The sequence below is a fragment of the Megalobrama amblycephala genome, linkage group LG2, assembly GCF_018812025.1.
Source record: "Megalobrama amblycephala isolate DHTTF-2021 linkage group LG2, ASM1881202v1, whole genome shotgun sequence".
NCBI classification, from domain to species: domain Eukaryota; kingdom Metazoa; phylum Chordata; class Actinopteri; order Cypriniformes; family Xenocyprididae; genus Megalobrama; species Megalobrama amblycephala.
The window spans coordinates 60,988,105-61,011,074 of record NC_063045.1 but is presented as its reverse complement, the minus strand read 5'-3'; the positions used below and the strand labels follow the sequence as shown (position 1 = coordinate 61,011,074).

The 22,970-nt window shown below is 38.2% G+C and overlaps 1 protein-coding gene across 1 annotated transcript in view; it reads right to left on the bottom strand.

The window, feature by feature from the left end:
• The window catches only part of zswim6 (zinc finger, SWIM-type containing 6), a 101,741-nt gene extending 100,996 nt beyond the window's left edge, over nt 1–745 (bottom strand). The window contains exon 1 of the mRNA XM_048181337.1: nt 223–745. Coding sequence (XP_048037294.1) covers nt 223–649 — 427 coding nt within the window. The 5' untranslated portion in view covers nt 650–745. The remainder of the gene's footprint in view (nt 1–222) is intronic.
• Nucleotides 746–22,970: the final 22,225 nt, after the last annotated feature.

The window sequence follows — 22,970 nt, the reverse complement described above, 5'->3', positions numbered from 1 at the left end:
CGGCTATCAAAGTGCGAAATACGAAACGACATCCCGGAACCCTGTCGGGAGATTTAAACCCGTTGTATTCCTCCCTTTGTTCGGTGTAAATTCAATAGTCCCTTTCATTCGGCTCGTGTTCCTCTTTTAAACGACATTCGAACGTTTTCTCTCGACTCTTTCTGCGTGATGGTGACTATATTAAAACATTTTCCAAGCCGCGGGTTCACATCCGACACTCACCGACTTGTAATACGTTGTCCACACAGCCGCTCTCCAGCAATGCGATGCCGCGTCGGAACGGTAACCGCGTCTCGTCCACGCTCTCCCCGCTGGACGCGCTCTCCTCTCCGCCCGTGTTGAACGAGGAATACATGCAGATCTCCCGTTCGCTCCTGGGGAAAGACCAGTACACGATCCGCCGCTGTACGGGCTCCGGGATGCGCTCGAAACGCTCCTCCACCCGTTGGAACGGCCACTTCTCCGCTACTTTACGCGCTGCAATGTCCAGAAGCGATTCGGGGCTCTGGGTTTTGCTGGATCCCCCTTGGCCAGAACCCGAACCGCCGCATACTGTTCCACCGGCTCGCTGCCCCTGTCTACATGTCGTACTATACCCGGGTCGGCAGCAGAGCCGTTTAGCTGGGGGCTGCTGAACGCGCTCCGCCATGATCGCACTGCTTTAACGGCAAGGGCGGAAGTCGCCGTACTATATAAACGGGATAAGGAAAGGAAAAGGTTGCGACGCGCATCGATTGTTCGCCGTGTAAGGACAGCCCGGACTTATTTGGTCAAAAGGGCGGGGCTTCGGAGCCTTTGTGTAGACAAAATAAGAAAGAGGCGTGGCCTGCGCGTCTGGTGCCGTGCTAAAAAAGGAATGGGAGGCGGAATTCTCGCACGTCGGCGAATCCTTGCTGGAGTCATAATGAGTGTCATAAGTTCACAACGGGAAGAGGCACGAGAGGTTGGAAAAGCTCATGGTTTTGTCGCTGTCCACAAACTAATGACGGAAATATCATAGGGATTAGAGGACATTCTAAATTAATAAGGATAAGAGATTAAAAACATCATTTCTGTAATACTGAAGATGTTGAACAGGTAACAAGGGTATAATATAATGAAGGATGCGTGACATACCCTTTTATGTAAACTTGGTAACATTTGGGTGATTGGGACTGATAATGATTTAGGCTTTATGACACAAGTTAGTTTGTATACTTTGATATAATTTCATATGCATGATTATTAAGAGTCCATGTTTATTTCTGTTCAACATTATTTCTCAGTGTTTATAAATGCATCCACAATACATGTAATTGAGCTAAAAGAAGTCCAAAAGTCTTTTAAAAGTGTAGTCAAGTACGAAAAAAAATGGTTCAGGTCCAGAAAATGATGTAAACTGACCCCAAAAAAATTTTTTTTGTTTTTTTGTGGTACCATTTGGATGAAAGGTTGGGTGAATATGATGCATTACTGCAACAAAATCTGTAAAAAAAAAAAAAAAAAAAAAAAAAAAAAATTAAAAAATGTTTTGACTATTGATTAGGGGTTGCACAAAAAGGTTGGGAACGAGCATACCATAGTTGCGTCCTAAATTACACACTGATGTACTTATGCACTATATATGCAACAAAATGTTAGTGTAATTACACTTTATTACACTTCTTTTTCATTACAAGTTGCTCCAAGAACACATTAAAATGCAAAGTAGATACAGTGTATAGATGCATTGCATTGAATGGGAAAACACATGTATCATCAGTGTGAACACACTACTCGCACTATTTATATTAAAAAATGTCATAATGCATGAGTAAATGCAAATTGGGATGCATTCTCTATTGCAAGGTTAATTATTTTCTTAATTAGCTAAGCCTTTAAGCACTGTCCTAAACATCCAAAATCATGCTGTCCTATGGGACAAAATAAAAACAACCTAATTCTGAAAATAGAAATATGAAATTAACACATTTTTACTGATTTTGTTGCAGTAGTGCATCATATTTATGTTTGTGTAAAATAGTAGTTATGACAATTTTATGACCTTATTATGAAAACTACACTCTAAAAAATGCTGGGTTAAAAACAACCCAAGTTGGGTTGAAAATGGACAAACCCAGCGGTTGGGTTAAATGTTTGCCAAACATGCTGGGTAGTTTTATTTAACCCAACTATTGTTTAAAAATTACTTTAAATAAACTCAAAAAAGGTTGGAAATCAAAAAAATCAGACACATAATTGCTAGAGGCAACAATACTAATCAAAAGGTGAACATTTATTAATAAGCAATTTAATAAATGTTTATTGTTCAATTATTATTCATTAAACTTATGAATAAATGTTAATTTACAACATATTTTGGGTTCATTTTAAGCAAGAAATACAGTCTTTTTAAAACAATAGTTGGGTTAAATAAAACTACCCAGCAGGTTAGGCAAACATTTAACCCAATCGGTGGGTTTGTCCATTTTCAACCCAACTTTTTTTAGAGTGTAGCAAAAGCTTATGTCATTTTCCTCACTTCATGCATTTCAGGGTCAACTTCCTGTTTGATGCCTGCCCCGCCCACCTACATGATGTCACACCAATGAGGGCATCCCATTTTGATTATGTGGTCTCACAGCTAGAGCTCAGCAAAATAAATAAATAAACTCTGTATGCTTTACTTATATTGACCCATTTGACTTTATGTCCCAATCAACCCCTATATATATATATATATATATATATATATATATATATATATATATATATATTTTTTTTTTTTTTTTTTTTTTTTCCAGAAAAAATATTTGGTTTTATTTCCAACTTTAAAAAATAAAATCTCTCAAAACTTCTGTACACCATTTCAAAAACCCCTGACTTAAAGGGAATGCATAGGAAAGGGTGAATTCAGGTTGATTGGGACACATTTTGCCATTGAGATGACTGGGAAAAACTGTCCCAATCAACCTGAATTCACCCCTACTTGATGTTCCCCAAAACTTTGGACATTAATAGATTTTCATTCTAAACAACGATCCCAAATTCTGATCCAAAACTGTTTAGTTGACCTTGATATATTTGGTATTGGATCAAAAAGAAAATGAGTGGAATTGCTCATCATCCCTCTTATAAATATTTCTTCCCTTGTTCAAATGTTATCTTTTATGCTGCTTTGCTAAACGCTTCACAGCTAGATAAATGAGATCTATTCATCTTAAATGTGCAGTGTAAAGGGAAAAGGTTTGCTCCCAATTTAAACGGATCAAACACTTAGAGAATTATCCTCCACACATCCTGAAGGTAAATCCATGCAAACTTTATGCCACATTTTAGGAGTCGATCCGTGTCTTTGATATCTCGCCTGTTTTAACTCTTATCTTTGCTGCAGTCTTGTGGATACACGTTCATATTAACTCCAGTCCATGAGGGGTAAAGACTTTTTCATTTTCATTCCAGGTGATTCCTTGTTCTGCGTCTGATCCAGTGACAGATCCGAAGACCACAGCAGGTGTCTGTGATAAAACTACAAAAGGAGAACTTACCACCTAACGAGAAAGAGCGCTAATTTAATTTCATGCAAGAGTCTCACCGGTGATATTAAAAAGTGTGGCCTCGGGGTAAGTTTAATTGATTGAGAAATGTGATGTAACTAATTGCAACTCATTGGCGGGATGTTGTAATCTCCAGCCGATCAATGCAATGCATTTCAGATTAGCGTCCGCACAATTTGAGCTTCCCTCATCTGTCATTTCAGATTTTTTTAATGGACACATGCAGCGTGGCATACGGGTGCCGTAGCGTTTAGTAGACCGTGTTTTTGATGAAAGCAAGTTGAATATTTCTAGAAATGAGCTTGACACTGGTTGCTTAAACTATTAAAAGTTTGTTTTCATTATATTGTCAAAAAGTTTTGAAAGCACATGCTCTGCAAATCAGGAACTTGAAAGTAAACACAGTCTTAGAAGAAAAGTTTCAAAGGGGTTCTTAAACTCTAGGGTTCTTGACTCAATTTTAAAGTCCCCCTGTGGTGAAAATCAAGATTTTAATGTTGTTTATATGTCTATGTGGCGTTTTTAATATGCTTTAAGACAAACCACGTGCAAATTCAACACCATTTCTAAGTATTTTAATCTTAAAATTGCAGTGAACTACTGACGTCACAAACTACCTTGCCACACTACCAATCACTAGCTGGTGCGAGTGATTGGAGGCGGGGCTCATTTGCATATTCATAGAACAGCGTATACTAAATGAGGCAGGGGTATAGAGTTACAGTCAAGCTATTGAAGACATTTTTTTCAAGGAAAAAACTTTAAATATGTCATTTTGGTGAATGAAAGTTGAGTTTTAATGGATAAAATGATTGACTACAGGGGGACTTTAAAGAAATCTTCATGCAAAAAAAGGTTCTATATAAGGAGAAATGTCTTAAAGTCCCCATGAAATCAAAATTGAATTGTTTTGGTATGGCTTATGCCTTACTGTAATATCTATAAGGTAGTGTGCTCCAAAAACAATGACAAAATTCGCATTTAGAAGATATAAGTAGTGTTGGGGAAAGTTACTTTTAAAAGTAATGCATTACAATATTGCGTTACTTAGTTACTTTTTATGAAAAGTAATGCTTTATATTACTTTTGCATTACTTTTTTTTTCACCTGGGCTGGGCTTGTTTGTTTGTTTTTTAATAACAACAAAAAAGTTCTATTTTTGGCAAATGTAAAGACCCTAAAATCACACCAAAAGTGAAATGAATAAGCTTCAGGCTGAAGGAAATGTAATGTTTATCTAAAGTCATTTTTGCTAATTAGTATGATTGAATTAGATCATTGAAGGTCAGACATTGGTTAATAAAGTGAGATTAAATACATAAAGTATATTTGTTTAATTTAATGTATATAATTATTGCAGATTTGTGTAATATTGTAAGATTGCATTGTGCAATATTCCATTTTTATTCATTTTGAGGGATACTGAATTCGTGCAAGTGAGATGAGTATATTAGAGATGTAAATAAGAGATGAGTAAATTAGCTAAGCTATTCAGACAGTGTAAATATGCTTTCCATTGAGGCGAATGAAGTCTGGTTTCACGTTAGTGTCACGCAGAGAGATGATAGCACAGAGCGGATCATATGCGCGACCAGAAAACGTATCGGACCCATCTGAATTCTGCACAGAATGTTATATTTTAAAGCGATATGGAGGAGATCAGGAGGAGAAACGGTTAGAGATAGGAGGAAAATGCAGCTTTAGTGAGTTCAACAGCTCTGGCCGAGCTGTGATATCAACAAAACGCTATTGGTTGTTTTTAAAAAGGGGGGGAGCTGTTCGATATGTCCCGCCCTGTCTTCCTGTTTCAGTCGAAATTACGTCAACACATTAAATAATGCTGTGCATTTCAAGGCACTTTAGTGGGCCTTTAATATAGAATTCAGAAAACCTTGTTATTAGCGACACCAGTGGTTGTTAAGTGAACTGCAGCCAGCAACTTACTGCTTGTGCACATGTAACGTACGAGAGACTGAACATGATTCAAGGCCCCGATATACTCACTGCGAAGTTCATGCTAGTCAATGAGTTGAATGAACTCCACAGCAACTACATACATTTATCCACTAACCATTCAGAAACGTCCTAAAAGTTGTAACTTCTTCCTGAGTCTCTCCATCAGTGTTGAACAATGTAAGGCTGAACACCGTTACTGACAATCCTCATTTTGGCTGCGTGAGATTCTCCAGCTTTGTTGTTGTTGAGCTGTTAAAGCTCCGCCCTCTTCTGGAAAGGGGGCGGGAGCAGCAGCTCATTTGCATTTAAAGGGACACACACAAAAACGGTGTGTTTTTGCTCACACCCAAATAGGGGCAAATTTGACAAGCTATAATAAATGATCTGTGGGGGATTTTGAGCTGAAACTTCACTGACACATTCTGGAGACACCAGAGACTTATATTAAATCTTGTGAAGATATAAAATCTAATTAGTTTGTCCATATAAAATAACTGTAAGCTGTCTAAGCAAGCAATGTGACATTCAGGTGTTGCTTTCCTCTTGAAAAGTTCAGGTTGCTCTGTCATAGAGGACAAACTTTTATTCATGCATATGGAATTCTATCCTGGATAACTGCCCTCCTAATTAGGATAATTGATCAAAGGATCCGTACAGACTTGGCCAAAACAAATCTGTTTGATCTGACAACATTTTGGCATCATGTAAATGACAGCTGGCAAAACAGAGAGTCGAGGGATTTGGACCGGCCCGAGTCCCCTGTACTCTGATCTTTCCCATGTTTTTAATTATACAGACACACATATATTCATCAGAGCAAGACTATTTTGCTGGTATTAAACTCTAACACTTTTTGTTTCCCCGTTAAAGTGTGTCGATGGATTTACGACGGCATCGCCTCTTGTTTCATGTCAATTTCAGCGTGACAGGCGAAATGTCACATGTGCAAGCATAACTATTTCAGGGATAAAACAGCATTTGTTCATTTGGCAAAACTTTTATCCAAAGAGAAGTTCAAGTGATTAAAAGAATAGTAACTAACGAGTTCAATATTTTCTCACCCTCATGTCATTCCAAGCCTTTATGCCTTGCTTTTTTCTCTGTGAATATTTGTGAGTTTATGTTTCTATTTTTCATATATAAGTCAAATGATAGCTTTGTTCTTTTTCAAACTTGGTGTGTCATATTTAGTTAGAAGACTCACTGACATTAAACCTGGCACGTCTTCATGGGCCACATATGATTATAATATAATATAGTGTAATATTGATTTAAAGTTGCAATGATTAAACATAATCATTAAACTGCGAATTGTAAATTAAATCACCTAAATTATTACTTTGTTAGCTAACTGCATGATTATATGTACATTTCTGAAAGCACATACACTGGACAGTCACCTCCGATACCAGATTCTCTAAATTGTAATGTTGACATGTATTCTCTGTAAAGCTGCTTCGAAATGATATGTATCGTGAAAAGTGCTATACAAATAAATTGAATTGAATAATGCAAAACAAAGTTTCAAAAATTACCTGTTCTACCTGTTACCTTATTTTATATGTTTTTGTTTTATTTTTATTAATATTTTAAATTGGCTTTTATTTTTAGATTTCATGTTCATTTTAGTTACATTTTTTAGTAATTTTACTAAACTTTTGTCATTTTATTAGGTTTTGTTGTTGTTATTTTGGTTAAATTTATTTATATATATATATATATTTTTTTTTTTTTTTTTTTCAGTTAATAATTTTAGTTTCAACTTAAACTAATTTCAGTTTAATTGCCATGGAAACATTTTTAATTTCTGGTATTTCTGCTGTGATTATGTCAAACCTGCTTGTTTTTAAACTTTATTTGTTAACAGAGACTGAGAGTACTGAAAACAGCTGGGTTAAATTAACCAATTCAATGGATTAAAACAACCCAGTTCTCTGGGTTAAAACAACCAATTCGCTGGTTTAAAACAACCCAACAGCGGGGTTAAAATAACCAATTCACTTGGGTAAAACAACCCAATCACTGGGTTAAAACAATCCAATTTGCTGGGTTAAAACAACCAATTCAGTGGGTTAAAACAACCCAACAGCTGGGTTAAAACAACCCAACAGCTTGGTTAAAATAACCAATTCACTTGGGTAAAACAACCCAATCACTGGGTTAAAGCAATCCAATTTGCTTGGTTAAAACAACCAATTCAGTGGGTTAAAACAACCCAACAGCTGGGTTAAAACAACCCAACAGCTTGGTTAAAATAACCAATTCACTTGGGTAAAACAACCCAATCACTGGGTTAAAACAATCCAATTTGCTGGGTTAAAACAACCCAACAGCTTGGTTAAAATAACCAATTCACTTGGGTAAAACAACCCAATCACTGGGTTAAAACAATCCAATTTGCTGGGTTAAAACAACTGTGGCGACCAGGGCGGGCGAGAGCCGTGAGGGAACGGCGCGAGGCCGGTGGCGCGAGTGTTAATGAGCTTCACCTGGGAGGCGCACCGGCCTTGAGTCCCTCACGGAGGAGCTCCGGGAGCATAAAAGGAGGAGCGACTACAGTGAAGGACGAGAGAGGACCAGGCCTGGACTTTATGTTATGTTTTATTATGTTTGTGTGGCCGGCAGACGTCCGCGAGGGTCTGCCGGCATTACTTTCGTTTTGTTCTTTGTTTATTTCTAATTAAAGTTTTGTTGAATGTTCGCCGGTTCCCGCCTCCTTCTTCCCGTATTGACGAACTTCGTTACATTGGTGCCGAAACCCGGGAGGAAGGAGGGACATGCTGTCGAAGAGCCCTCGCTGCTGAGGGGGATCGCGGTGCTGCGGAGTTCGGGCAGCGCGGGAGTGTGTGTAGACCGCGAGAGGCTGCCCGAGGCGGTGGTGCTGGAGCCTAGTGACAGGTGGGACGGAGAGCTCGAGGCTGTGCCCCTGGGACGAGGTGGGGTGGCTGCCGTCCAAGAGGGAGCGGAGGAGTCGCCGCCGTTTGCCGTGGGCCGGAGCCTGCTGCCGTCCGCCATAAAGGGGAGGAGCAGGGAACGGGGGACTCGCTGCCGGCTGCCCTCAGTCCGGAGGAGCCATCGCCGGCCGCCAGGAGGCGGTCGAGGATCGGGCCGTCCACCGAGCGTCCAGTGCCACCGCATGGCACCGCGAGGAAGAGCCTCCCGGCTGGCTGAGGACCGAACGGCAGTGTGTCGGGGAACCGGACCAAGAATTTTTTTTTTCTCTTTTTTCCTCTCTCCCCTCTCTCGTCCTGTCGCTCCCCTTGCTTCCGTCTCCTTTCTCTCGTCTCGTCTGTCCTTACCCCCAGGTGCTGCGGCCGCCGAGACAGGCCCCGGGGGGAGTAGAGCGCAGTCTCGGGAGTACCCCCCGGCCTGCGAGGGGCGATGGGGGTATGTGGCGACCAGGGCGGGCGAGAGCCGTGAGGGAACGGCGCGAGGCCGGTGGCGCGAGTGTTAATGAGCTTCACCTGGGAGGCGCACCGGCCTTGAGTCCCTCACGGAGGAGCTCCGGGAGCATAAAAGGAGGAGCGACTACAGTGAAGGACGAGAGAGGACCAGGCCTGGACTTTATGTTATGTTTTATTATGTTTGTGTGGCCGGCAGACGTCCGCGAGGGTCTGCCGGCATTACTTTCGTTTTGTTCTTTGTTTATTTCTAATTAAAGTTTTGTTGAATGTTCGCCGGTTCCCGCCTCCTTCTTCCCGTATTGACGAACTTCGTTACAACAACCAATTCAGTGGGTTAAAACAACCCAACAGCTGGGTTAAAACAACCCAATTTGCTGGGTTAAAATAACCCAACAGCTTGGTTAAAATAACCAATTCACTTGGGTAAAACAACCCAATCACTGGGTTAAAACAATCCAATTTGCTGGGTTAAAAAAACCAATTCAGTGGGTTAAAACAACCCAACAGCTGGGTTAAAACAACCCAATTTGCTGGGTTAAAACAACCCATTTTGCTGGGTTAAAACAACCCAACAGCTTGGTTAAAATAACCAATTCACTTGGGTAAAACAACCCAATCACTGGGTTAAAACAATCCAATTTGCTGGGTTAAAACAACCCAACAGCTGGGTTAAAACAACCCAATTTGCTGGGTTAAAACAACCCAATTTGCTGGGTTAAAACAACCCAACAGCTTGGTTAAAATAACCAATTCACTTGGGTAAAACAACCCAATCACTGGGTTAAAACAATCCAATTTGCTGGGTTAAAAAAACCAATTCAGTGGGTTAAAACAACCCAACAGCTGGGTTAAAACAACCCAATTTGCTGGGTTAAAACAACCCATTTTGCTGGGTTAAAACAACCCAACAGCTTGGTTAAAATAACCAATTCACTTGGGTAAAACAACCCAATCACTGGGTTAAAACAATCCAATTTGCTGGGTTAAAACAACCCAATTTGCTGGGTTAAAACAACCCATTTTGCTGGGTTAAAACAACCCATTTTGCTGGGTTAAAACAACCCAACAGCTTGGTTAAAATAACCAATTCACTTGGGTAAAACAACCCAATCACTGGGTTAAAACAATCCAATTTGCTTGGTTAAAACAACCCAACAGCTGGGTTAAAACAATCCAATTTGCTGGGTTAAAATAACCAATTCAATGGGTTAAAACAACCCATTTTGCTGGGTTAAAACAACCCAACAGCTTGGTTAAAATAACCAATTCACTTGGGTAAAACAACCCAATCACTGGGTTAAAACAATCCAATTCAATGGGTTAAAACAACCCAACAGCTGGGTTAAAACAACCAATTCAATGGGTTAAAACAACCAGTTCGCTGATTTGTCCATTTTCAACCCAGCTTGTTGTTTTTAACCCAGCATTTTTAGAGTGTACTGTAAGTATTGCTTGAGTCTATTGGTCAGACCTGCTCTCAAAAACAAGAGAAGGGGACAAAAAAAACAAGCTAATTTCCTGCAACAGAATGCAAGCCGAAGCTTCTGAACATTGTGGGTCTACCAGTAACATTCTGCATTGTTCCCAAATACCTGTGTGAATCTCATTAGCATCCAGTAACCCCTCCTGGTGCCGAGCAATCGGACCAGCGCTGTCATATCTCTGTGCACTCGCATCACGCTGGGGAGAAAATGTATGGGCCTCATTTTGAATATCTTTATTATTGTTCCATCTTGCCCTGCAGACAGGAATATGGAGCAGTTATAATGACAGAAGCTATTCTCCCTGCGTGTGCCACTGTGAGGGGGCAAGAGAGGGCATTCATTTATACTCTTAGTCACACACACGTGCACATTTCATACATTTGTCTTTGCTTTTGCAATAACTTAATAATGCACATAATAATTCAGCTTTTAAAGTGAACCTATTATTCTTTTTTTTTAAGTCTTGATGTTGTTTTTGGGCTCTACTAGAACAGGTTTTCATGCTTGAATGTTCATTATTCTCCATTGTTGCAGCTCCTCTCTTCCCAGTCTGTCAGTAACGCTCTGTTTAGTTCCTGTCTCTATGAAGCCCCTCCTTCTGAAAAGCACAATGTGCTCTGATTGGTCGGCTGGAGCAGTGTGTTGTGATTGGTCAAGCGCTTCAAATGCCCCGCCCCTTACCATAACCGCCAGTTTCAACCAAAGGCTTTATATATAGAAAAACGGTGCACTCGCATTATTATGAATGGGAGAAAGTGCAATGCGCAAAACGGCAGAATAAGAGCCAATCATTGATTGCATCACTGCAGTGGCCATTAACGCTCCGGTTCCTATAGAAACAGTCAGACGCGTGCTTCCTATAGAGACTGAATGCCGTTTTTGTTATGATTCGAGCGTTTATCAGATTTTATTGGTGATTTCAAATATTAAATTTAATCAAAAGCTTGGCAAACAGCTTTGAAGAATTTGATGTTTCCCCATTTGAAGAGATAGGAGCTGCACTTGCATGCCTGAGAGACGTTTCAAAGATGGCCGCCGAGTGAACTGACTTGTCTTAAAGGGATAGTTCACCCAAAAATGCAAATTCTGTCATCATATACTCACCCTCAAGTTGTTCCAAACCTGTATACAATTTCTTTATTCTGCTGTTCACAAAGGACGATATTTGGAAGAATGTTTGTAACCAAGTAGATCTCGCCCCCTACTGACTACCATAGTAGGGGAAAAAATACTATGATAGTCAATGGGGGCGAGATCTGCTTGGTTACAAATATTTTTCCAAACTAACTCAACCAGGCCCCACCCTGTTATTTTGCATATGAATTATTTAATTATTTAAACAAGGAATATTGTGATGAGTTCGATCCTGTAAAGCAAAACACTTTTTTTGCTCTTTTTTACATTTTTGGCGAATAATGACTTGAATTTCAGTCCGTTTCTTACGCGAAGCTATTGTATTGACTGAAATACATAATTTTTCAAAGTTGTAACAGATTATTTGAGCACATATTACAAGAAAACACTATTTGAAAAATTCATGTTTAATTCGACCTTTCTTTGTAATTATTTGTGAAATTTAACAGCAATTTCTGATTGAAAATTGCTTCAAAGTAAATCCTGCACTACAAATGTTTCAGTCATGTGTGTGGACTACTTTTAAGATACTTTTTTGTCCTTTTACAGTCCCTTTCATTGCATTGCATTCACTGCTTTTGTGCTCCAAAGAAGAAAGAAACAGGTTTGAACATGAAATACTGAACAATGTCTTTACGTTTAATTTTATTTTGGCTGTTTTATATTGAAATAATTTGTTTTAGTTCTCGTAATCAAATAAGTATCGAAAATATGTTAATATATATATATATAAAAAAATTATTCCTTTGTGCATCCATGCTTCCAAAAGCAGCAATAATTTCATCTGTTTTTACACGAGATTCCAGAGCAAACGGCATTTCACAATGTACGTTTTCCATTCAGCCTTTTCCCTTTCTGTACAGAAAGCTATTTCTATCTAGCGCCATTGTCCTAATTGTTACACGCCAATGAATAGTTCTTTTTATCATGCTTCTTTTCCATTCTTAAGCTGGCTTTTTACATGGCCTGCTCCATCCCTGCACATGTACCAAAAAAATCTATTTAGCCCGAGTCATTTCTTTCCCTTGCTGGAGACTGCCACGGCGAGAGATAACTAACGACACTTCTGCCAGCACCTAGGGATTCTTTTATGCCAGGCTCATTTGCATTCTGATTAGTATGCATGAAATTTCTCACTGAACTTTAATACCCTAACTGCTGCATAATACACTTTAATGAGCATAAAAGTGAGCTTGACAATTAAAACTCACATTAATCACTAAATGCTACACTCATGGAGGGAGGGAGGGTGTTGTTGGGGGTGTTGGGGAAGGGTTGTGGGTTCTGACGGCCGGGCGACGGTGCGAAGGGGGGTGGAGAGAGGTGGAGAACCAGCGATTCGATGAACAACCAGCAATCGCTGCATCTCCACAGGCCGAGGAGGAATTGAGTGCAACAGTCGGGGTCCCGGTGTTCAGACGATTAGTGCTACCAGCATCATATTCATGATTTATTAACGTCCATACCTACCCCAAACCCTAAACATACCCTTAAAACAATGCAAATATAGTGTTGGTTGCAAAACCTGGTAGCATTAATCGTCAAGACACCGGAAGTAAAAACTTCCACAGGGAAATCAAAAGTATTTTCTTCTGTTGAAGCCGTCAGTCTGCATGATTTGAACCTAGTTTTAAAATAATCTTGTTTAAAGGATCAAATGAAAATTAGCCCAAGCTTTACTCACACTCAAGCCATCCTAGGTGCATATGACTTTCTTCTTTCTGATGAACATAATCGGAGTTATATTAATAAATATCCTGACGCATCTGAGCTTTATACGGGATCAACGAGTATGAAGCTCAAGAAAGTGCATCCATCCAAAGCAAAACGTACTCCACACGGCTAATAAAGGCCTTCCAAAGCGAAGCGATGCATTTGTGTAAGAAAAATAGCCATATTTAACAAGTTATAAAGTATCCAGCTTCCGGCAGACCGCCTTCCGTATTCAACTGTAGCAAGAAAGTGTAACTTTTTCCGTAAGTTGAATAGGGAAGGTGTACGTGTCAAATATGGATATTTTTCTTACACAAACGCATCGCTTTACTTCAGAAGGCCTTTATTAACCCCACATTAGCCGTGTGGAGTATGTTTATGATGGATGGATGCATTTTCTTGAGCTTCATTCTCGTTGGTCCCGTTTATACCATTATAAAGCTCGGATGCCTCAGGATATTTATTAATATAACTCTGATTGTGTTCATCAGAAAGAAGAAAGTCATATACACCTAGGATGACTTGAGAATGAGTAAAACTTGAGTCATTTTCATTTGAAAGTGAACTTATCCTTGAACTGTGGAATTCATGGACAGAAACTACATTACCCATGATTCTGTGCAGAGTTCCACCAATCAGAGAGTTGAAACAAGTAAAATGAGCCAAAAGAGTTCTTTAGCTCCGCCAACTCCTACACTCTAAAAAATGCTGGGTTAAAAACAACCCAAGTTGGGTTGAAAATGGACAAACCCAGCAATTGGGTTGTTTTAACCCAGCGGTTGGGTTAAATGTTTGCCCAACATGCTGGGTAGTTTTATTTAACTCAACTGCTGTATAAAAATTACTGTATTGATTGCTTAAAATGAACCCAAAATATGCTGGAAATTAACATTTATTAATATGTTTAATAAATGAGCATTTATTAATAAAATAATGAATAATAAACAATAAACATTTATTAAATTGCTTATTAATAAATGTACACCTTTTGATTATTATTGTTGCCTCTAGTAATTATGTGTCTGATTTTTAATTTCTCACCTATTTTGCGTTCATTTTAAGCCAGCCATATAGTCATTTTTAATCAGTAGTTGGGTTAAATACAACTACCCAGCAGGTTGGGCAAACATTTAACCCAACCACTGGATTAAAACAACCCAATTGCTGGGTTTGTCCATTTTCAACCCAACTTGGGTTGTTTTTAACCAAACATTTTTTAGAGTGTATGAAGCGCTGTGATGTAATTGATGTAATCGGTCTCCATATGCTCTCAAAATACTTTAAAAAAAATGATATATATATACACATATAAAAATTATAGATATATACACACACATATTTTGGCAATAAATGTAAAATATACACTCTAAAAAATGCTGGGTTAAAAACAACCCAAGTTGGGTTGAAAATGGACAAACCCAGCGGTTGGGTTAAATGTTTGCCCGCCGTTCATAATCCAGCCATACAGTCATTTTTAAACAATAGTTGGGTTAAATAAAACTACCCAGCAGGTTGGTCAAAACAACTCAAGTCGCTGGGTTTGTCCATTTTCAACCCAACTTGGTTGTTTTTAACCCAGCATTTTTAGAGTGTAGTTGTTATATACGTAATCAACACATAATGTCCCAAACAACTTTTTAAATTCTATCTTGTTAACATCCCTCTTTTTCAAGTCTATTCACAAGAAGGTACTACCAATGCATTTTATTTCATGGAATAAAACATTAAAATATCTTGAGCTTCAGTAAACCACAGGTTTTATTGTAGGCATTTAACCAAAAACCCATTGACTTTTTATCATGAACCTAAGTGCTAAAATGCAACTTGTTTCCAGGTTTTGGCTTGCAAACACTCTATATAAAACTAATTTTTATTGATTGGAAGTAGAAAAAAATATATAATATATAATTTTATTGCAGTTTTTTTCAAATTCCATTTCCATCGTATCAACGACTCTCTGATTGGCCGATTCTCTCTTCAGAATGATGGGTAATAATTGACTGTTAATCCTTGCTGCAAGTGATCTGTGTCATATTTTCTTCAAACCTTTTGCTAGTTTTGTTTGTTTTTTGAGGATGAGGGCTTGTCTTACAACTTTTTGAGAAGCTTCTACCAAGACAGACAAATTTGATTGGATTTACAGACTTACGGCCTTTTGTATCAACAGCAAAACTGCGTTCTACTCCCATTTAGAAGTTGCTTAGTCTATTTATTTTAATATCCTATCACTACTGTTCAAAAGTTTGGGGTCGGTAAGATTTTTTTATGTTTTTGATAGTCTCTTCTGCTCACCAAGGCTGTGTTTATTTGATCAAAAATACAGTAAAAATTGTGAAAAATTATTATAATTCAAAATAACTGTTTTCTATGTGAATATATAGTAAAATGTAATTTATTTCTGTGATCAAAGCTGAATTTTCAGCATCATTACTCCAGTCTTCAGTGTCACATGATCCTTCAGAAATCATTCTAATATGATGATTTGTTATCAATGTTGAAAACTGACACATTTTTGTTACAGTATGTTTTGATGAATAGAAAGTTCAAAAGAATGGCATTTATTTGAAATATAAATCTTTTTTAATATAAATTTTATGCATCTTTGCTGAATAAAAGTATAAATTTCTTTAAAAACAAAAATCATACAGACCCCAAACTTTTGAATGGTAGTGTATGATTATTTGCACATTAATATTTGGATTTTACTGTCATTATAGAGTATATCGGAAACATATCGTTTGCAGAATGAAGCACACTTTGCACCCGTTTTACACTCTCCAAGAAGAAATACCCTTCGGCATACTGCAAAAAACGTTGCTATCTTTGCCTCGGAGCTGGAATTCATTCTGGATTACAGCGAACCAATCATTTGCCCATGCAGACAAAGACATATTTGAGAGAATTAGCATTTTCACACCACTCATTTGCTCTCGGTTTCATGTTGTTTTGTTTGAAACCCTCGAATTTATTACTCCTCTTCAGTCCTGTCCGCCCGTTTGCGCACACAGATTGTGCGCTGCCAAAATGCACAATGCATTCAGGCATGCTTTAGCACACGTGTGCACACATGCATACAGACGTGTGCTCTCACACATCCCCCCTTCAAATGAAGACTCAAACCACTGGGCAATATGGGCGCCTACACGAGCGCTCAGCGTGATACAGATGGGCAGCATCACACCCTCTCTTCCGTCTGGTGAAACCAACACCACCCGCTCAGATCCTATAGGCCTGTACATATACTCTTTTCGTGCGAGTACGCCGCTGTTTATTTGGGAGTGTGTGTGCGTGCTTGCAGTGCAATGTTTAAAACATAACCTCCATGCACAATTTATGATGATGCACCATGGCTCTGACAGCGCATGGCTTATTAGACGGCCGGACCCCGAGGCCCTGCTCTTAGGATACTCAGCTATAATGGACAAATGTGCTCCACAGATTTATGTATGTAAATGCAGGATGGGGGAGTTGCCTCCCGCTGCAACGGCTCATGCAAATCTGCACTGAGGATGAAAAAAAAAGGACAAAGGAGGGGCAAATATTCCTTGAAATGCCTGGACTATCCTGTGTGGGTTGCTTTAATTAAAATAGGAGCTTCGCTGTGAAATTATTGTGCAACAAACATCACACGTGGCCTGTATGCATTTGATTTGATTTGCAATAATGCTATATCTGGCAAAAACACCTCAAATCTCATTAATTGCATCATATTGGAACATACTGAACCATTACGCTTGATTTCAGAAGCTTATCGCCTCGCAGCTGTGGAAACTGTGAAATTATTGACCTGAATTAGGAGTGAAACGGTACAGACTGCAATCTTTGACTATGATGCACTTGATTAATGTCTAATAAATAAAAAAATATACATGCTAGGGTGTTGCCAAGTCAAAAGTCCCTATTTGTCCCTAAATATGGTTCGTTTATGTGATTTTCTTCACTCTGTTTTATTGTCAAAAAACTAATACTATACGTAAAAAATAAATAAATAAATAAAAATTGAAGACAAGAAAACAGTCAGTAATAAAATAAGAACATAGAAACTAATTACAAGCAATAGGACAAAGAAAAGCACTGGAAATAAGAAATACTTCTTAAATTGTAGAAATATAATCAAATGTATAAAAACACTGCATATCTTCACTGTGTAAATTAAATGTATATGTATTCTTATTAAAGTGAGACAGAAGTGATTCAGTCAAGAGAATTGAGAGATTTTATCTTTTTTGTTGTTCGATTAATATTAACTCTTTCCTCACCATTGACGGAAATTTCACTGTTATACGGTAGGGGGCGCTATTACACATCTTCTGAAAGAGCACAGAATCTCCAGATCAAAACACAGACAAAGAAGAAGCAGAAACAAACGATTTCTTATGTAAGCAGATGCACATGTAAAATAACGCGATTATCAATATTAAATAGCGTATAAATCAAAACCGCCTAACGTTACTGAATGAACTGTCGTCCCGGGATGAACTATAGGACCGTGCAAGCATTAGGGGTGTTGATGGACTCGATCTACTCCATCTGTGTTTTGATCATCTTACTGAATTGTATCCAGATGTAGTCTTTGACAAAAGAGCGATTTGTTAAAAATGTTACTTCTTTTGTTTAAAAGCAGATGCTCCATTCTTTCTTTTGACATATTGCATGTTTAGATATTCATACAACAAAATATTCCGGGGGCCATGAAAGTTTTGTAAAAATGATCAAAAATGCTGGCTGGCAACTTTTTTCAAACACACTGGCAGGAAAAGAGTTAATGACACAGATGACAGCAGGTTTATTAGGCTGCTGTCACTTTAAGACTGAATGCACTGATCCAATATACTGTTACACATGTGTTTTAATTTTAATATTTGTCACAGTTATATATTTGTTTACCGTTTAGGAGAGAAATGACCCCTGTTTAAACTCAAGCCCCTTTATCTAAACCTCTCAATTTAACCATCGGACTTGCACATCCACCATGTTTGTAGTGTAAAACACTTTTTATTCAAATTTGTAGTTCAAATCAAATCCTCGTCCACTGCGCAATGGGTTGTGGGCAATATTAGCCGTTAGAGTGTGCTTGGATCTGCACTTCGGATTCTTAACGGAAAAAGTGGAACATCCGGGTATCTTTGGAATATTACCATTTGGGACAAGTCAAGTCTAATTTCAAATACTATTTAGGATGAATATTATGCGATAGTCTCTCATATAGTGAACTGAGTTCTCTTTCGCTGCTCTTTAATGGTTATCGCATGCAAACGATAATCTTTCGTAAGAGCAGCGCAACGTCACGTAAGTGTAACCTCGATAAAGATGATAGTCCAAAATCCCAAATTTCTATGATTAATCATGTCTGCCGGTATATCACCAGCGTACTCTCATTAAAGTGAGACAAAAGTGATCCATTGAGAGAGCATTGAGAGATTTTCTCTTTTTTGTTGTTTGATTAACATTAATGACACAGATGACAGCAGGTTTATTAGACTGCTGTCACTTTAAGACCAAATGCACTGATCCAATATACTGTTACACATGTGTTTTAATTTTAATATTTGTCACAGTTATATGTTTGTCTACTGTTTAGGAGAGAAATGACCCCTTTTTAAACTCAAGCGCCTTTATCTAAACCTCTCAATTTAACCATCGGACTTGCACATCCACCATGTTTGTAGTATAAAACACTTTTTATTCAAATTTGTAGTTCAAATCAAATCCTCGTCCACTGCGCAATGGGTTGTGGGCAATATTAGCCGTTAGAGTGTGCTTGGATCTGCACTTCGGATTCTTAACGGAAAAAGTGGAACATCCGGGTATCTTTGGAATATTACCATTTGGGACAAGTCAAGTCTAATTTCAAATACTATTTAGGATGAATATTATGCGATAGTCTCTCATATAGTGAACTGAGTTCTCTTTCGCTGCTCTTTAATGGTTATCACATGCAAACGATAATCTTTCGTAAGAGCAGCGCAACGTCACGTAAGTGTAACCTCGATAAAGATGATAGTCCAAAATCCCAAATTTCTATGATTAATCATGTCTACCGGTATATCACCAGCGTACTCTCATTAAAGTGAGACAAAAGTGATCCATTGAGAGAGCATTGAGAGATTTTCTCTTTTTTGTTGTTTGATTAACATTAATGACACAGATGACAGCAGGTTTATTAGGCTGCTGTCACTTTAAGACCAAATGCACTGATCCAATATACTGTTACACATGCGTTTTAATTTTAATATTTGTCACAGTTATATATTTGTCTACCATTTAGGAAAGAAATTACCCCTTTATCTAAACCTCTCAATTTAACCATCGGACTTGCACATCCACCATTTTTGTAGTATAAAACACTTTTTATTCAAATTTGTTGCTCAAATCAAATCCCTGAGAGATTGAGAGATTTTCTCTTTTTTGTTGTTTGATTAACATTAATGACAGAGATGACAGCAGGTTTATTAGGCTGCTGTCACTTTAAGCCCGAATGCACTGATCCAATATACTGTTACACATGCGTTTTCTTTCTCAACTGTTTATGTTCACTTAAGACATAAAATGACTGTGTTTTTGATGATATTTGCAAAGATGGGCATTTTAACATGTAAGAATGTGTATTTAACCATTGAAGCCCAATTAGGCAGCAAAAAGAACTCTGTTCAGTACTCACATGCTCTATGAGCAGCGGCTTCATGCGCATATAGCAAAATGAGTTTTCTTTCGGTACTTACTGAAATAAAAAATAAAAAAACTATTCAAAATATGAATTCATACTATAATAATACTAAGATAGTACTGAAATACTCTCCATATCAGTTACATGTCAAATGACTCAAAGTGTAAGTAATAGTTATAGTGATGCTTCACATAGTAAACACCTTTGTTGAATAATAAGGTTGTCATGCATGCCATAAACAAATACTGATATTTTATCCATTATGAGTGTTCATTTAAGCATTTGTTCCTGATTTTGAACAAATGTAGGATGACCAAGCATTAAAAGCTGTCTGCAGTATTAGATTTTATTTGTTTGCCTGATTCTTATGTAGTGTGCACTAAAACAGGACCTGATTGAAAGCACAGATCAGCTCCAGGCTCCACCCCCTCCTGGCGGCGCCCTTCATGCTGTAAGTCACTGTCAGAGGGCGTTTGCATTATCAGTTCGGCTGTAACGCAGCATTACTCAGGGTGTGTGCACGACATGTGCTTCATTATTCTCTGTTTATTTATTCAAAACGCACCACAGTTTAAAGAAACCATTGTTTTCAGGCCACACAAGTCTCTAGGCCCAGTATTGTCTGGCTCTGAGGCTTCTCTTCCCTTGTGCCTGTGGATTGGTTCAGGAGCTGGGGGTGACAGGGTGTGGAGAGTGTGAATCTGCCAGGTTTGTGGGAGGCTGGGTGTGAACAAGCTGTCAGAATAACCATATTCATTATATTTTCCATAAAAGGAGCCTCCCCCACCCGCGCTTATGATTAGTTATTCTTTCATATCCTCCAAAGGGCTCTGGAAACCCCTACGAATTTAGCTAAAGATACTCTTGGACTTTTAGCCGTTTTATTTAGCAGTTGTGTGCTAAAGCAAGCATGACTATAGGGTGCATTAGTGCACACTTTTTCAGCGGCGTTGATTCCGGAAATATTTTTTCCATTCATTTCTCCCATAAGGGAAAAAGTTGGAGCCATAAATCAAGGCAACCAGCTATGAGTTGAATCTCAACATTACAATCTTTGATTTGAAGTAAAAAAAGTATTTTAAAATCTGACAAATATACAAATTTACAAGACTATGTACTTAATTGTTCTTTAATGTGGGAAAGAACTACAATCCCATGAAGCTTTGCAAACAACGTAATGGAGAAATATAAAACTCCTCATTTAAAAAGGTTGATTACATATATAAAAATGATATATTTTAAGTCTACTGAAAAAAATATGCATATGTATACAAATATTTAAGTATTTTAAGAGTGTATGGAGATGGATGCTGCGTCCCAATCTTTTTGGGAAGAAAAGTAGACAAGATTTGGGACATAATATCACATCATAAAATTGCATCTTTATAACATGGATAACTTTAAATAAATATTTTTTATCAGGTTAAATGTTGATTATTAGTCACTCAAACCCCTTTATCTAAACCTCTGTACTTAACCGTCGGTCATGTACATCAGCCATGTTTGTAGTTTTTTAACACTTTTAGTTGTGTTTGTAGTTCTGAACCGAATCCTTTTCCAAAGCGCAATGGGTTGTGGGCAATTATAGTGTGCACAGATTTTAAAAATCTACCGGAAATAGTAAACCATCCGGGGATTTTGGCATACTTTTTTCAACATACTATGTTTTGGGACACACTTTTTCTAATCTCACATACTATTTAGGATGTATAATATGCGATTTGGGATGCATGGTAAATCTATTACCTCATTCGCAGTGCTTCATGGGAGCGGGCGGAGCTTAAGAGCTCTGTTGTCGCATTTCACTTGTCTTGACTCTCTGATTGGTGGAATTTTCGTTACAGCATCATGGGTAATGTAGTTTTTCCACCATGAATTTTGCTGTTAAACATGACTCTACTTAACCGTAGGTCACGCACATCCACCATGCTTGTAGTTTTTTAACATTTTTTAGTCTTGTTTGTAGTTCTGAAACGAATCCTCCTCCAAAGCACAATGGGTTGTGGGTGATATTAGCCGTCTTTTGGCACATTTCACTTGTCTTGATTCTGATTGGTGGAATTTTCTTTATAGCATCATGGGTAATGTAGTTTTTTCACCATGAATTTTGCTGTTAAACATGACTCTACTTAACCATAGGTCACACACATCCGCCATGTTTGTAGTTTTTTAACATTTTTTAGTCTTGTTTGTAGTTCTGAAACGAATCCTCCTCCAAAGCACAATGGGTTGTGGGTGATATTAGCCGTCTTTTGGCACATTTCACTTGTCTTGATTCTGATTGGTGGAATTTTCTACACAGCATCATGGGTAATGTAGTTTTTCCATCATGAATTCCGCTATTAAGCATGATTATTGTGAAACTAAGTTGAAATAATGTGGACTGACGGCTTCAACAGAGCAAATACCATCGATTATATCCTCCTCCTATGGAGAAAATTTAATGTTTTTACTTCCAGGACCTGACTAATACTCTATTGAGTTTGTGCTACAGACATCAATGATCCTATGGATTCTATTTTTAAGCTTTCCTTGAGACTCCTGTTACTTGCATGCTAATGGACAGCTTTATGAAGACTTCAGCGAGAGGGTGCATGTGTTGCTCGGGCACCTGCACTCTCCCACCAATTTCCTTTGTGATAAGTGATGCAGCACCGGTCGTCATGGTTACGACCAGCCTATCTTTAGCCAGATAACATTTGAACGTTTGGAAATGATGACTTGCTCCATGCCGGATGGCTGCAGAGCAACTTCTACAAAAGTCTGCTGCATTTTTTGATGAGTGTGATGGCACTTTTGATGCTTGCTATTCTTTTTTAAATTATAATGATTCAAAGTCAGTGAGTGAAATATTAATATAGCTATTTCTTTTTTAAAACATATTAGTATACACTGCAACCACATAGCAACCACCCAGAACACCATAGTAACTGCATGACAAGTCTTTTTTTTTTCTAGCATGGATGGGTTTTAAAACATAAAGTTTATAGGCTGAACAAACTGTGTTAATAAATCAACCAAACTCCCAATGCAGTGTAACTATGAAAATTATATCCCTTAGTTTTATTGTACAGTTTTCATTCAGCAGCAGCCTGCT